The following is a 17,425-nucleotide window of genomic DNA, read 5'->3' as shown; positions in this document are numbered from 1 at the left end:
TCTATATCTGGTTCCAAGCTCGTTCACAAACACCCTTTAATTTTCTTAATGTTGCCACTGCAACCTTGGGTCTAACACATTCCGGGCCATTATCAGGGTCCTCCGCCTCACTGGCTGTGTTGAACTCATTGACGTTTCTTTTGCCGCTGGAGTCAAGGACGGTACAACGATGGCAACCACGTCTCCCCGACCTGGCAATCAGTGCGGGAGGGTTCCATGTACCGCTGTCATGTACATCTGTCACACCATGTTTCTTTCATCGGAGGCTGCACCAGTCTGGTTTGAAGAGGGCAAAGGCAACTCCCTCCTTGACGTCCTTTCAGGTCTCGCTGCCTTTCTCTTCCGTTTGAATTGCCGTCCTGGAATAGCTGCTTCCTTGTGCATTCAGCATTGCTCAGTGTTGTGCTCTGCCTTTTTATCCCAGTGGGGAAGGGAAAGGGCAGTTGGGCGTGTGTAGTTGTTGCCTGACCCTTGTGTTGGGACATGTCCGGCAAACGGCTCTGTTATCAGTCCGTTGTCGCTCACAGTGTAAGAGTGTTTGTGTTGGAAAGGGGGGCGGGGGTAGAGTGTCTAAGTGTTCTACTGGGCTGGATGAGCAAGAGATCTTATGGGGAAGGGGATACTGTGTCTCACCCTTCGGTGTCCCACTGCCCTCCTCCTCGAAGACCCACCATCCAGGTGATCCTCCCGCACTGGTCCACCCCCATGAACTGGATCCAATAGGAATGGGCGTGTCCTGGCCACCTGGATGACCGATTCCCGGGGACTAGCAGGTGAGACACCTTCAGGTTTCTCACACCCTGGAATACCCAGTGGACTGGCCAGCTCTGCAGTGGGCTACCTCAGTAAAACGCTGCTATTCCACGTTCATTGCAGGTACGTCGGTGGTAGCCAGTTCGTGCCACTAGTCGCCCATCTTATCTAGGGATTCTGCTCTGGAATGCCTTCTTCAGCCGCGACTGGAAAGATGCCTGCTGTCGCCTGTGTGCGGTAGCCGTTGCTGAAACTCACCTTCCCCCGTTTGGTGACGTGTCTTGAAGATGCCTGCATCTGTGCCTTCAACATTTCTCCTTTGCAAAGGGTTGCACTCTGCTCCTAGAACTAACCAGAAGAATCCTTGCATCCGCAGCTCCTGGGCATCTTATACTGGATCCAACGATAGGAAAACCTACCTCCAGAGACCCACAGTCGACCTAACTAGTCAACTGGGAAAATCTGAGTCAGCGTGTTAAGCAATTGCAACGCATTCACCTCCCCCTGTCCTCTTTAGAATACACCTTGGAATAAACGTTGGTTATTCCATTCCATCGCTTTTTGATTATGTGTGAAAGCTTGTATCTGAAAGATAAGATTCATATTTTGCAGATCTGTAACTTGTTCAATATCTTGAACATTTTCACCACCACAAGAATTCTTCCTATATCTGTTCCCTCTCCTAAAAAGAAGCTTTGCGACTTTTGGGCACATGGCCGCATGCATCATAGGGATTGGACTTATAAAGTTAGGGCATAATTCTTGTGAACTGGTTTCATTTTACTGCCTCACTACGTACTTTCTTTTAGTTGTCCAAGTTATTTTATGTATTCCTTAAAACCTAAAGATGACTGTATATATGTTTGATAATTGAGTATTGTTTGATATTACCTGCTTGATTAATTTTTCTAGTGTATGTTTTTGGGTTTATAATAAGTATTCTAAATTGAATTGTGTGCTTCACTGTGTGGATTCATTGTGGACCCCTGACCCCACTCAATTTCTGCTGAGACTAAGCCTTGGACACTCCACGCTTACCTTGACAGGATTTAGCTCACCTCTCAGAAGTCCCCAGTTCACTTATAACTAGGGTGACCACCTAGAATCTGTCCACCAGGCCAGATTCTAGAAATCCATCCTAACAACCGCCATACCTAAAGTATATTTTCAGTTATTTCAGCAAACTTTGTCCCCAGTAATAAAACCCATTGAATGAATACTTCCATTTAAATAAGAATTTTGGAAATGGCTGTTCGTTTGGGTGGTGCAGCAGGGGGAGGGGGAGGTTAGGCGACGGTTGGGGGGAGCATGGAGTATCCTTGAAGTGCAAAACTATGTGCAAGCATGTCTGCTCATGATTCCCACCTTCTGATATTTATGACTGTAGATCAGAGTGATAATGTCACCTTCCTGTGGATGACATCCCTGTTGTAGAGAGGAAATGGGACCATGCGGTCGAATTACAACAGACACTCACATTAGTGATTCATATTGAAGACTCCATTTAAAAATATAAATCGGTACTCCAATAGTTTAATCGTTCATTTTAACTAATTGGGTCTACTATGTTTTTTCTTCCTAGTTTATCCATGTCCACTTTTCAGTGTGAGATTTCGGAAGCCGTTGTTTGGAGAGACTGGGCATACTATAATGAACCTGCTTGCAGTAAGTATTCATTACCTTATTTTGAACATAAAACAAACTAAAGTTGCATGCAGCATTTAATAATAATAATAATAATAATAATAATAATAATAATAAGTCGAATAATTTAAGTCGAAACTCTATGAAAAATTGATTAACTGAACCAAGATCTTCCAACTGTGACTACTTATCATGCAGCTTCATGAATGTAACAATATCACCATAAAAGGTAACGTAACATAAAAAATAAGATTAGATGTACAACAGAAAAATGGTAAACTATATTAAAAACAAGAATAAGCCATAAATGGCCCCAATATTTAAAGCTACTAGCAACCTTTAGTTTTATCTACATTGGATGACTATCACTTTAGATGTCCTACATTTATTATCTTGCCTTGTATTTCATAATGCTGACCTTCAGATGTTCCCATCAAAATATGAGAACTGGTATTCTTGAATTCAATGCACATTTCCTGTTTTTCATAATGTGGTGTGATACTTTTTACTGGCTTGATGATTCACTTATAAGAATTCCTGGCCTCTGATGTGACTGTTCTCCCCGGCACTAGGGTTTTTAATCAGGCAAAGAAGACCTCTTTATTTCTCTGGCAGCCTTATAAAGCCAGTCGCGTGCCATTTTCGGTTATTGCGCTTATTGGTTGAGAGGAGTAGTAGCTTGCTTAATTCGTTATAAATATGAATATGCTATCAATGTCTTCATTTGGTGAATCGCAAGGAATACTTTCCTTTAATTGGGAAGTGAGTTCCAAGTCATCTGCTATAGCCAAATGTGTACCCCTTCCCATCTATTGTAATACGTTAGACGTCAAGACCACATTTCAATTGTTTCAATCAGCTGCCGTAGTCCCAAGATATGTTTCTCCACCATCTATAGTTCACCATCCTACCACCCCTGTTTTGCAGACCAATTTGGAGACATGGTAGAAAATGTTATGGTTGACCAGCCATGTATCATCTTCGTGGCGTGAGAAAAAGGAAAACCAGGCAACCAAAAAGTGTTCAGTAAAACGTGATACCCTCCTCTTTTAACATTTAGTGAAGGGTTCCACTCCTTCTACCTGGCACACATTGTATGGAATATTTTGCAGTAAGAGTGTCACAGCAGTTGCACCCCCACCACCCGTGAAAATAGCTTGTTCTGTGCATTTCATGCACCCCTACTACCTGGTTGAAGTGTGTCGAAGCCACATCTACAGCTATCGGACTGTTTGGGAAGATTTTCATTTTTGCTACTTGTTAACCTCATTTTGTGACACTGTCCACTGTTTTTGCTGGCTTTCTATATTGGTATTCTGAAGGGTACCTGGTTACTGCCTTGCTCTGACCAGGTTGGTAAAATAATATCAATAAACGAATGAGCAAGGTCAGGTTAATCTCTGCTGAAGAGTAACCACTGCTACACCCTGAGTGGGTGACCCCTTGTGTGGGTGGTCACAGAATTCTCATGAAACTGTTCTTCTGCACAAAAGGGCTTTATTATGAAGTGCAGTGGTGTAGTAATACATTGGTATTTTTAAAAAAACATAGGACATTCACATTTGAGGACATAAAAAGTGTAGTACCTAAGTATGAATGATCAATTAGTCAATATTTGAGACATCTACTACACACAACTATTTCGGAAACCTACAGACTGGAACACCTTACTACACTTTGGAAGCTATCACCCTCAAGGTCTGAAATATAACCTGCGTACGGACAGTTCTTGAGAATTAGGAGGAATTGCACCAACCGTGACACATATGAGAAACATGCCACAGATCTACAAAACCGCCTTCTCAACAGAGGCTACCCGAGGAAATCCGTGAAACACTTAAGCAAACGAGCAGCAAACACGGACCGTACTATCTGCCTCACCAAAACCACCAAAAAAGAACTGGACAGACTGGTATGCATGACAACCTACAGTCCCCTCAGCAATTTGATAAAAAAGACAATCAAGCAGCACTAGCCACTGATCAAGAACACTGGATCTCTCCAAAAAAGTGCCCCTTTTTGCCTTCAAGAAAAACCGCAACATCAAAGAGTCACTTGTCCATACGTTTCTTGAAACTCCAAAACAACCCAATACTCTATGGAACTTACCACCTGTCCAAGGACACTACCGATGTGGCAAATGCATGGCCTGCCAGTTCACCGAGACAACCAAAGTATTCACACACAAAGAGATCTCGTGGACCTTACAGGATCACACAAACTTTAATACCAAACAAGTTATTTACACCATTGAATGCCCATGTGGACTTCTATACGTTGGGAAAACCATGAGAGCTGTGAAGACCCGAATTGGCGAGCACCGGTCTTATATAAAAAACAAGGTACCGGACAAACCACTAGTGTAACACTATGTTAAGAAGAACCACACCAACATGGATATAAAGTGGTGTGTCTTACAGAAAGTGAACATCACGCGTAGAGGTGGAGACATTGACAAAATCCTGACCAGACTAGAATAGAAATGGGTCCACAAACTACGAACTGTCAAAGAAGGATTGAACATAACTGTAGAGTGGAAGCATTTCCTGTAAAATATGGTGACAATTTGTATGTCCTATGACAGAACACCCATCTACAGCAATGTGTTTTATACAATATGGCTGCAGATGCTCTCTGAGAAACCACATCCACCTTGCATCTGGCCATACTTTCATACATATCCTTTCCATTTTCTAAAAACAAGAATTTGCACTGTGTAACAATTTGTTTTTTGATTTTCTGTCAAATCTTTATTTAAAGTAATTACATCTGTAAATTGATATAAACCACTGATGTCATATACCTGTCATGAACAACATGTGGGAATGAAGTAACACAGGCCTGATTCTATACTACATGACAGTTGACACCCAATGGGATTGACAGTGGCTGACGACATCATCATGCGCCACACCTTGCATGACTTGCATTTTGGCCCAACTGACTGCCTGCATCAACTCCAAACAGGCATTTAGGTAGTCACCCCACCACAGGGCCCCTGTTCTTTAACATGGCCCTGGCCTGCACTTAACACACTTGCATCCTCGACATCCGAGACGTCACACTGCTGCTTCAACGATTTTGGCAGCTGAATGCACTGACAATAGGTAAGCTTTACTGCACGCGGCTTCATGCACAGAAACTGGTAGGCCTACCCTGACTGTAAGGAATCTCTAAACAGCATGACTCTGCATATTTAAACACCCCTAGCCCTTCATGCCACCTACACCATAGGCTACATGACACGTGTTGTGGCACCGTAATCCAGAACTTGCACAGCCCACATAGATCACGGTCCACCCTTCCCCCAGGACCGATGAGAAGGGGCACTCTTTTTAATCACATTGTATTAAATACAGATTTGCACTAAGTTTTCCGTGCACTTGATAAATGGCATTTTGTTATTCCACAGAAGCCCTTTTCATCCCATTTAAGCGCACTCCACGTTTAGTGGGACCACCACTAGGTCTACTCTCGCCAAATCTGCTAAGACCTACACCACCACCTCCCTAGTCACACACTAACTATGGGCTAGAGAGGAACCGCACCCCTGGGGCGCCATTTAGTAATCCTACTTCCTCATCCCCTTACAGACGTGACCGCGCCTGTTGACAAGATGACGACTGCATCCTAAAGACGTGGATCCTTCCACCTCTTAATCTGAGCCACTAAGCTCCTCGGATTCGGTAAGCACCGGCATCGGCCCTACATAGTATTCATAACTTTTCTCTGCTAGATCTTAGCTGACCACGTACATCCTGACACGTTCGTTGTCTGTTTCACTCCTACAGACCACATAGGACCTCCACTCATAAAGATACTCCTGTCCTGATGAAGGCCTACACCATTAGAGCTCACCTAGCTCCAGGCAAAATGGCCGAAACACTGTTGTGTTGACATGTATTATATGATGTTCAACTCTTGATTGTGCCCACACTCTATGAGCCCCCCACCTGTTTATGATTCCACTGAATTCTCTAAGCTTCCTTCCCAAGGAACCTATAGAGAATGAACAAACTGTACAAGTAGATGTCTCAAATATTGACTACTTGATCATTCGTACTTAGGTACTACACTTTGTATGTCCTCAAATGTGAAATTCCTATGTTTTTTGAAAAATACCAATGTATTACTACACCACTGCACTTCAAAATAAAACCCTTTTGTGCAGAAGAACAGTTTCATGAGAATTCTGTGACCACCCACACAAGGGGTCACCCACTCGGGGTGTAGCAGTGGTTACTCTTCAGCAGAGATTGACCTGACCTTGCTCATTCGTTTCTATGTTATTGTTCTGTTCATTCGTGTTATTTTGAAGCCTCAGTTACCAGTGTAACTCATATTTTTATGGGCATATGGGGAAGAGGTACACGTGTGTCCCATTACCTCAACAGTGTGTCTAGTGGAGACTTGTAGAAATGTTTTATTTTATACATTATGACACTTTTGTGCACAATCTTTTTTAAAGCCGGGTTGGTTGCCTTTTTTTTATGTGGCATCGAAACTAACCTCTCCACCTGCCAATCGTATAGAAGCATTGTAAGGAGCTCTTGGTGGCACCAGTAAAGACCGAGACAAGTGATCACAGTTCAAGGGTGTTAAACTGTATAAATGGGAGAGAAAAAAAAACGCCCAATCTAAACCTAAATTTAAGATGAGAGCAAGCTAAAACCATCGAATAATAATAATGCAGTCTTGGTGGCGTCTTGTCAAATAAAAAAAGGGCCTATACTAAACATAACTATTGCCATTCCTTACTGCTAAGTTAGAAAATAGTGTGGGATAATGTTCATCAGAAAAGAAAGAAGTGTTCACAAAAGTCGGGATGGTAGAACAGGGGTTCTCCCTTTCCCACATTATTAGCACGAGACAAGGCAGGACTCTCAAGCACAGCACACTCCTGGGCTTCTCCAGCACTAGCTTAGTTTGTTTCCAAAATATCGGGGCCTACTGTGGCTGAGTCTCTTTTACACCAAGTCTCTTGCCTCAGAGGGCCTGATGTGCTATAAACAACACAAAAGTTCCTTTCAATAATCTTCCTGGGGTGATTTCCCTTCACCCGTGGCTCCCCCACAGCCAGGCTCTAAATCCTTTTTTCTTTTCATGTTGGCTTCCCTCAGTCCCACTACAGCCTTTCTTTCAAGATATCAGCAACGTGTAACATTCATGAGTCTCAATGTCTCTTTAAACAGCCGTTCATTGTGGAGATCCCTCAGCCGGGTTCACACTTGTCGACACAATGTGACCCCACAAACGTACTATTTCATGCATGCAAGACGGTGAACTGGCCCCACTATCCCCCTAAAAGCAATCTAAAACTATTAACGTGCGGACACGAACGCTGAGCCGCATACTCCTCCACCTGCCCAAGCACCCTTGCCCACATTGCAATCCTGAACTTTAAGGATCCCTAGTGAACCAGCCAGCCAACTCCCATCAGAGTTAAATGACAATGGCATCTAGCCCTCGTAACTATAATACTACTAACCAGCAAGACCAGATAGTCGCCCTCTTAACCCAATATGGGTTCATATATGCAACTGTTTCATACAAATGTCGCATGCAACTGTCCCAGGCTTGCTTATATGTATTACTGCTCACCCTTGTAATCCACTTACTGGCCTACCCGTGCAACTGATACTGGCCTACCCGTGCAACTGATACTGGCCTACCCGTGCAACTGATACTGGCCTACCCGTGCAACTGATACTGGCCTACTTGTGCAATTTATTTTTGCCTACTCCAGCGCACTAGTGCAATTGATGTACTATCAACACTAGCTTGCTACTAGCCTATAAAGTGAATTTCACCTGACCTAAAACACCAACTGAGATTCCACGGCATAGCCCTGAACATGCTTGGCAACCCAACCCTTAGCATTTACACTTAGCCTCCTAGTCACTATGTCTCTAGCCACCCTACTAACGTGCCCTCCTTTGGATAGAAATATGAGACTTAGATCCTGACTTTCCCGGCTCTATGATCCTAAAACACCAATAACCGTAAAGTGTTACCCACTCCTAATAACCGGATTCCGACCAATATAGTAAAAAAAAAAAATTGCTACTCCTAATAAACCAGAAACCAAACTTCCCCTTTACCCCACAAATAAAGGCACACTATCTCTATCTGGATCACTCAACGCCAGATCCCTAGTAGCCCATGCCTCCGAAATTGCAGACACACTACACAATGAGAATCTAGACCTACTAGCCGTAACTGAAACTTGGCTCCACGATGCTGCAGGTCCTGCCCTTACCAGATACTCGAAGTGGATAGACCTAACTCTCGCGGTGGCGGCCTAGCCATCATCTCCAAAACCAGCCTTTCCATTAGACTTGCCACTCCATCTACATATCCTTCATGCGAAGTGCTCACGGCTAAACTTCCCCTATCTAACAACCGTACCTTAACGATCCACCTGATATACAGACCTCCTGGTCCACTAGGAACCTTTGAGGAGGACCTTACAGATATCATAGCCAGCAATACTAAAAACCATTCACAAACCCTGATGCTGGGGGATTTCAACCTCGACTTCAATGAGGCTGGAAACAAACCCACCCAAGCCATAGCTGCACTTCTCAAAGATCATGGACTCTCACAAAAAGTCCTATCTCCCACCCACATCAAAGGCAGAAAACTGGATTGGGTGGCTGACTTGAACTGTAACATATTATTACAGATAATGTACCACAATTATGAACCGACCATCACCTCATTACTTTCTCAGCCACACTCGACCTCCTTAGTCCTAAAACCATTGAGATGACACCCCCACTTCCCACAAGAAGTAAAAAGGACATCACAGCAGAAAAACTACTCCCTCACCTCCTCCCTTCTCTGAACAATGTTAATAATAATGCTGACCCTAAATCATTAGTAGAAATTTTCAATACTGCCATGTCCCAAGCCCTGGACACCACCGCCCCACTCAAAAGGCATAAAGCCAGACAAAGATCCCACCTTAACGCATGGTTCACACCTCAACTTAGAGTTAAGATTACAGAAAAGAAAACTGCAAACTATCTGGTGCCACTTCCCGACTACTGTCAATAAGGCTAAATTAACAGAACTCTCCAAACACTACAAAAAAGAAATAACTAACACAAAAAAACATATTCAGTGATAGAATTGCAAAAGCTAGCTCCAGTACTAAGGAACTTTTTTCCATCCTCCGCAAAATGGAAGCCCCAATTCCACAGGTACACTGTCCCTAAGGATAAGCCATGGTGCACTGCAATTCAAAAAGCCCTCCTAAACAATCACTACGCTCCAACAGAAAATGGCAATTAAAAACGCCTCTCTGCCCCCCCTCTGAGCAACAACCATCCTCTGACACAGGGCATAACACAACTACACCATTTACCTATAATGAAACCTCTATCCTTGACACAGAAAAATCATTCTCTTTAAAAGCATCAAACTGCAAGGGCGACAGTTGCCCTGCACAAATTATAAAGGATGCTGCTAGAGACCTTGCTCATTTATCTCCAAGCTCATTAACGCTTCATTTAAAACCAATACAGTACCTAATGACCACAAAAAAACAAACGCTAGACCCTACCATCCCCACCAACTATAGACCCATTACCACTGTCCCATTTCTACTTAAAATTATTGATAGAGTAGCCTATATTCAAATTCGGGAATACCTAGAAGCTAATCATCTACTAGGAGCACGACAGTCTGCTTTCCGACCACTCCACGGAAAGGAAAATGCCCTGCTAGACCTTAAGACTCAAATTGACGAGTTGAAGGACAAGGGACAAACAGCTATGCTACTTCTCCTGGACCTCTCTGCAGCGTTTGACCTAGTGGATCATGCAGTTTTATGCAACCACCTTAGGTCGGCGGCTCACTTTTCAGGGGAAGCCATAGCCTGGGTCCAATCCTTCCTGGCCAACAGGATAATGCGAGTCTTCTCCCCATTAACGGCTGCTGACTCGACTCAAATCTCTTGCAGAGTACCCCAAGGATCCTGTGTCTCACCCACTATGTACAATATCTTTACTAAGCCTCTGTTTGACAAATTGGACAGACTGGATATCACCTACACAAATTATGCAGATGATACCCAGATTGGAGGACATGGCCTTAGTAAACAGAGTATACCTCCTCATTCAGGCATGGATGGCATCTCATGGCCTCTGCCTGAATGACGATAACACCGAGATACTAATCCTAGGCTCTGGGAACTAACATTAAAAAATGTAGCCCTAGCTACACCGCCTTTAATATTGACCACAATCTCATTAAGGTGATGCCAGTGGTCAAGACACTAGGCTTTTATCTTGATACCACTCTTTCACTCAAACAAGTCAATTCACTCGCATCTTCCACAGCTTATACCTGTAAGCTTATCCGAGCATGTAGACCATTCCTCTCTACCTCGAGTTGCATCACCCTGACCAATGCCCTCGTAATGTTGAGACTAGACTACTGTAATACTCTACTCGGCTGCCAACAAATACATCATCAACAAAATACAAAGAATGCAAAATAATGCCCTAAGAGCAGCTCTGAATATCCCTATGAGAGAACACATCTCAGATGCTAGAAGAGAGGTTTGTGGCTAAAAATATCTGACAGGATACTCCTAAAAACTGCCTCCCTCACCTCCAAATGCTTAAACAACTTGGCTCCACCCTACCTTGCTGAAAGGATAAACAGAAGATGGTCCACACGTCCAACGAGAGCAGCCAATGCCCATACCCTGGAAACACCTAGATTTAAACGTGTTACAGCTGGAGGATCTAGCTTCCCAGTTATTGCAGCACAAACCTGGAATGCATTACCGCAGGAAGGAACAACCGTATCCTGAATTTAGACTCAATATAATTAAATGGCTACGAACGAATGACTGTTAGCTTACCTCTCGGTACCTTGCACTGTTGTCTCTGCTGCATCTCTCTTACCGTGCTTCCTTCCATATGCCGGTGTAAATATCCTGGCAGGATCTATTTTCTAACTGTTTTATATATTATATGTTTCTTTGTACACATTCTGTAACTAAGCTTAAATTGTTGACCTCTGCGCGCAATACCAAATAAACAATGTTTACAGGTTGTTGTGTTTTGCTCTCATTCGTTGGCATCCCTCAGCCGGGTTCACATTTGCCAGTTAAACACAGTTCGCTTGGTTGTAACACCTTGCACGATTCACTTCCCTTAGCTTTCTCTTAGCCCCCCCCGTCAAGCTTTCTCTTAGCCCCCAATCTTAGCCCCCAGTCAGGATCACCTTAGCCCCCAGTCATACTTCTCACATTCACTGTTCACACAGCGTTTTCCTCAGCCGGTCGTAAACGCCCATTTCACAATGTCAAAACTTTGGTAATGGATTAAGGACTTTCGATTGTACAAGGGATTTTGGCTCGACCCTTGTCGGACCACCATAACACTCTATGCCGGCCTTTTCTATGGCCTCTTGGTACTAGGAATGTTCACAAGGAAAAGGGTACCAGCCAGAGTCTTTCGAATGGGCGCCCATGTGGCGCCGGACAACTCTGCAGCTGGTCTTTTCCTGGGCTTTAAAGGTTCTGTAGCACACAAGTTCTTTGTTAATTTAATGTGGCCGTTTGTATCATTTGCTCGTCCATTTTAATATCTGTTCTCCCTCGACTCACCGGCTGTGCTGAACTCCTTGTCGTTGTCTCTAGAGTCGAGGACGATGCCACAGTAGCAAGCTCGTCTCCCTGTCCCGGTTATCAGTGCAGGAGAGTCCCGTGCACCATTTAGATCTGTTACTCCCCACGTCAGCTGTAGTTCCCGGTCTTATGAGTCCTTTCACAGAGGCTTCACGGGTCTGGGTCCAAAAGGGCAAGGGTACTTCCCTTCTTGTCCTGTCCTTTCCGGTCTCGCCGCCTTTCTTCTCTGAACTGCCGTCCTGGAATAGCTGCTTACTCATGTTTCTCCTTGCTCTAAGTGTACGCTCGTGCTCCGCCTTTTATCCCTGTGGGGGAAGGGAAAGGGCCGTCAGGTGTGTGTAGTTATGGTCAATTGCCTGACTCTGCCTGACCCTTATGTTGGGACATGTCATATAAATGGCTCTGGTGTTAGTCCGTTTTCTTTCAAGGTGTAAGAAAGTGTTTGTGTCGGAAAGGGGGAGGTAGAGCTTCTAAGTATCCTACGGGGTAGGATGGGGAAAAGGGTCCCACTTCCACTCCCCGAAGACCCTCCCCGCCCCCCCATCCAGGTGATTCTCCCCTACTGGTTCACCCCTAGTAACTGGTTCCAATAGTGATGGCCGTGTCCTGGCCACCTGGATGACAGATCTCCGGGGACTAGCTGGTGAGAACCTTCAGGTTTCTCACAGCATCCATCCGTGTGAGCAGTCTGCCACAGGCCTGTGCACTCCTTTGAAGCCGCTGGTCTTCACAGCTGTACCTTTGGGCCGGTTTTGCATACCATTTTTGAAGAGCCCCTTGACCACATAATTTCTTCATGTGGTTTGAGGCCCTCTTGTTAGCAATATTTTTTTTCATCTTTTCCTATGTTTCAATGGGACTCCTAGCATATCTGCTCACTGTTTTTGATGTTGATCTGTTTGTAAAGTCTACCAATCGGGTGAGACTCTCAAACTATCCCTTGATATACAGGCCCCAACTCTTAGTATACATCTGTACTACTCAAAGGTCTGGTAGAATGGCAGAGCAGCCAGGCTTTTCCTAGGAGGAGGATGTGAGCTGTAAGGAAGTACAATGAACTCCGTAAAAAGATGGCCAAGGAAACTTTCACACACTTGTAGTTCTAGTAAAATAGACTTTTATTTTATATTAACAAGACAGTTATATTCAGGTAAGTAAGTACTTAAACTAATCAACACAATAGAAAACATCTGCAATAATTCAGGTGAGTGAACGATAGCAATGAATTGTACAAGTTAAGAACACAGTTTAATGGTAAGTAAAATCACTTACTATAGTCACTCAGAAAATGTTCTGTTTTAAAATTGTTCTTGCACAGCAGCCTATGTAACTGCATAACCAGCACACACCGCTCTGTGCACAGACACAACTCCTCTTGCGTGCCCCAGCGTCACATTAGTAACCCAACAGTATTGCACCATACCTGTACTTGGACCAGCCAGACGTGCCAGACTCTCGTCACGAACACGTCGGAACTACCTTCACCTCTGCCCCACTACCACTGATCCCCCCCCCCCCACATACCACTAAAACCACACTGCTATACACACCCACTAGCATAGTATATGGAGAACCCCCTCTAGCAGCCCCCACCACCCTTGTTTCAGATTCCCTGCCCCACAAAACAGCCTTCAACACCAGTCTCAAAGGTGCATTGTTAAATGTATGCTCCATAGGAGCACATGCCATTTGATATCCATGATATGCTACTGGATCATCAACTAGACTTCCTAGTTATCATGGCTACACCCGGCTTCAGGCCCATCTCTCGCACTAGCTATCCCCCTCCCCCAACTATACCATCATTAGGACAGAACGCCAGGGTAACCATTCAAAATGCACTGGAGTAGCAATAATCTACAATATCACTATGCAGTTTAGACCATGCCCATTGATTTGGTTCCAGCATATGAACTCCTGCTCTTGAAACTTGATGCAGACCCAAAATCCAGTTTCTATTTCCTACTCCTGTATAGACAACCTAATAACACCAACAAGTCCTAACTTGACATCCCTTTGTTCATCACACCTCTTGAAACCACTTACCAAATGTATTATCTTAGGAGATATTAACCTTGGATTTGGCGACAAACTTGACCACAAAGTTACCACTCTCTCCTCGGCCCTCCCTCCATGACATGCACTTCCCACAAATTGTCACCGCGCCAACTCGCACTAAAGGAAGAATCCTCAATTGGATTTTTACTTGTAATGCAACTATAAACCTAGAATGAATCCATCTCTAAATCACCTGGTCTGACCACTTCTTAATACGATTTGACCTCCTCACGAAGCCACAAGACTTACCACTAGCCAGTCATAGACCTATTTCCATTAGAAATACCTGTAAGCTTAACGCAGAAAATCTCATCCCTATACTCGGACGCGTTCAAGACCCACTCTTCCGCAGAAACGAACCACGACAGCATATCCACTCTTTACCACTCATGCCTAAATACTACCCTCGACCTAGTAGCCGTTCTCGCCTCCAAAATCCAGCACAAACTGAAGTGAATGAACTTCTGGTTTGATGAAGAACTTTTATTCCGACGCTGAAACGAGAGCCTTAGAGCACCTCCACAAATACAGCCACTCTACTTGCCACAGCCACTAAAACTTACAAATCGACAGTGGTAGCTGATAAAGCATATTCCCTTAACACCTGCATTACTAACGCCTCGTCAAATGTTAAAGAATTTTTCTCCATACTTAGGGAGTTGGAATCTCCCATGCCCACTGTAGCACCTGCCCACTCAGACAAAGCCTGGTGTACCACCATTCAAAATGCACTGGCGCACAAAATCTGTACTTTACAAGAGAAAATAAAGAACAAAAGAAATGTACTAGCTGGCAAAAGTATGCCTTCTCACTTAGCACTAATGCCGCCACCTCCGTACCCCAATTCAAATTCAGTAACCTTTCCCAGTATCAAGTTTTGGCCACCATCTCTACCCTCAAGCCCTCTAATTGCAAAGGCAACAGTTTTCCCGCCAGGTTGGTCAAACTATACGCACCAGCCATAGTGCCCATTATCACAGACTTCATCAACACCTCATTTACCTCCAACTCAGTCCCGTCCGACATCAAAGCAGCCTGGGTAACCCCCTTACTCAAACCTTCCCTCGACCCCACTATACCTACCAACTATCGCCCTATCACTACCGTCCCCTTCCTCCTGAAGACAATTGACCGAGTAGCCTACACTCAAATCCAACACTTCTTGGAAAGCAACCAGCTGTTAGGAGCCAGACAATCAGGTTTCCGCCCTAAACACAGCACCAAACCAGCGTAATCAGACTTAAAAATCCAAATGGACAGCATCCGAGACTCAGGTAACATAGCCATCTACGACCTGGTAGACCACATTTTGTGCCGCACTCTGGCTGAAAACTTTCTATTTTCTCCAGAAGCCACCCAATGGGTCAAATCCTTTTTATCAGACCGCACCTCCAGAGTCTTTATTGGTGATGAGGCTGCTGACCCCATCACATTACCTCTAGGTGTCTCTCAAGGCTCCTGCTTCTCACCTACATTGTACAATGCTTGCACCAAATTACTTTTTGCAGCACTTGATGTCATCTATAGTATCTTTGCTGACGACACCCAGATATTGGGCTGCCATCACTGGAGACTACAAACAAGATACAACCACCATCAAATATATTTTTAATAATGTACTGACCTGGCCTACTGAAAGCTTTGGGACCTGTCCTAAGAGTCTGATGGTTCGTCTAGTGTGAGCAGGCAAACAAGCTAGGCTATCGTACGACACCCTGACACACCCCTAAGAGAAAGGGGGCCTGGAATACCCAGATTTGTATGTTTATTACCTCGCTGCACAGATGCAATATTTTGCTTGAAAAGGCGACTACATATCCAAATGTTTTAAGGGGGTTGTTCTGGGGAGACTCAGAGAAGGTGGGTAGGTCTGAGATCCAACTGGTGGAATCCACTTGTAAGGCTCGGGACCGACTTCAGCACTTGGTGGGGTAGTGGGCACGTTATTCTGACGCGTTTGCCATATACAGAGTGCAGATCCATTTGAAAAGGCCGGGGGTCCATGCTTTGGGGGACTTGATACAGGAGGGGAACTTCATCACCTGGCAGGCTCTTAAGGACAGAGGGGAATGGACCGCAGTGACAATGCTACAGTATTATCAACTAAGGGAGGTACTTGGGGATAAGTGGCTAAACTTCCCACATGTCATTGCACCACCGAGCGGAAAGAAACTTTTATCTTCCATCTCCAAGGTTAAGTCACAGAAAATATCTGTGCTGGGTAATTATATGGTTAAATAGGAGACTGCTTTGGGTAGAGTGCTATCCGAGGTGCAGTGGAAATTCATATGTATGCAAATGCACAACCTGACGTTGAATACCTGCTTCTGTGTAACCCACTTTAAATTCTTACGCCAAATGTATTATTCTCCAGCGCGCCTACATAAATATTTCCCCGACAAACCCTCCCGGTACCTTAGGTGTGCGTATGGCCAGCTGATTTTTCTCCACGTGTCATGGAGCTGCCCACAAATCCGGTCATTGTGGGGCAAGATGGAGGAGGCCATGTCTCAGATGCTGTGTACTCAAAGGCAATACTCCCCAGAACTGTGGTTGCTGGCTCTGATTGAGGGAGGGCCTTGGACTGAACGGAAGCTGATGGGATTGTCATCTGTTGTGGCTAGATCTCTGATTGCTACGTCCTGCAGGAAGCGCAAGGCACCATTCTTCCAGGAATGGTTGAGCTGTATGAATATGTGCGAGAAACGAGAATCAATATGAGGCATCCTTTCCAAGTCGAAGCAAGCCGTTGGACTATTGGGCCCCCTTCAGAACTTTTATTTATTTACATGTTTTATTGGTTAAATAATACGAAATTTAAACCTTTAACATAAACGTAAATCCTCTGAAACATAACGAAACGTGAGTCCAAAGCATCAGTCTTGGGAGGCCACCCTCTTTCAGTCTGATAACCTAGTCCTTCCATGTTGAAATTAGAACAGGGAAAGCGGAAAGGAGGAGAAGGAGGAGGCAGCAAATTTGAGGTCCGGTTCATGCCGAGCCGGAAACCAAAGGCGGGTGTAGACCCCTGTCTGTGACCTTCAATAGTTCTATGACCCATTAAAGAATATTCGGCAGTAAGATTTGATCTATGAACTTTAGGGCATCAAGTGTCCTTCCAATTCTTTCCACTGTTATCAGCCTTTCCCAATTTTCTGCCTCCGTATTCGAGTCGATTAGACAAACTTAGGTTCCCAGGCACTTTCTCCTTTGAGCTAGGAGTTTTGGACAAGGCAATGCCAAATGCCTCGTTGTCTCCAAAATGTTCGGATTTCCACAATATCGACATCCGGCATCTATGTGTCTGTTTTCTTTGAAATTGTA

General features: G+C 44.5%; 1 protein-coding gene across 2 annotated transcripts in view; it reads left to right on the top strand.

Moving 5' to 3' along the window:
- Nucleotides 1–17,425, top strand: part of ZFYVE9 (zinc finger FYVE-type containing 9) — a 1,362,935-nt gene that overhangs the window by 863,565 nt on the left and 481,945 nt on the right. For both annotated transcript variants that reach the window (XM_069642200.1, XM_069642199.1), the window contains exon 12: nucleotides 2,336–2,418. In XM_069642200.1, coding sequence (XP_069498301.1) covers nucleotides 2,336–2,418 — 83 coding nt within the window. The remainder of the gene's footprint in view (nucleotides 1–2,335; nucleotides 2,419–17,425) is intronic.

This window comes from Ambystoma mexicanum, chromosome 1q (assembly GCF_040938575.1).
Source record: "Ambystoma mexicanum isolate Mex_15411 chromosome 1q, UKY_AmexF1_1, whole genome shotgun sequence".
Classification (NCBI taxonomy): domain Eukaryota; kingdom Metazoa; phylum Chordata; class Amphibia; order Caudata; family Ambystomatidae; genus Ambystoma; species Ambystoma mexicanum.
Note: the sequence above shows the minus strand (reverse complement) of the source record. Positions and strands in the feature narration are given on the sequence as shown.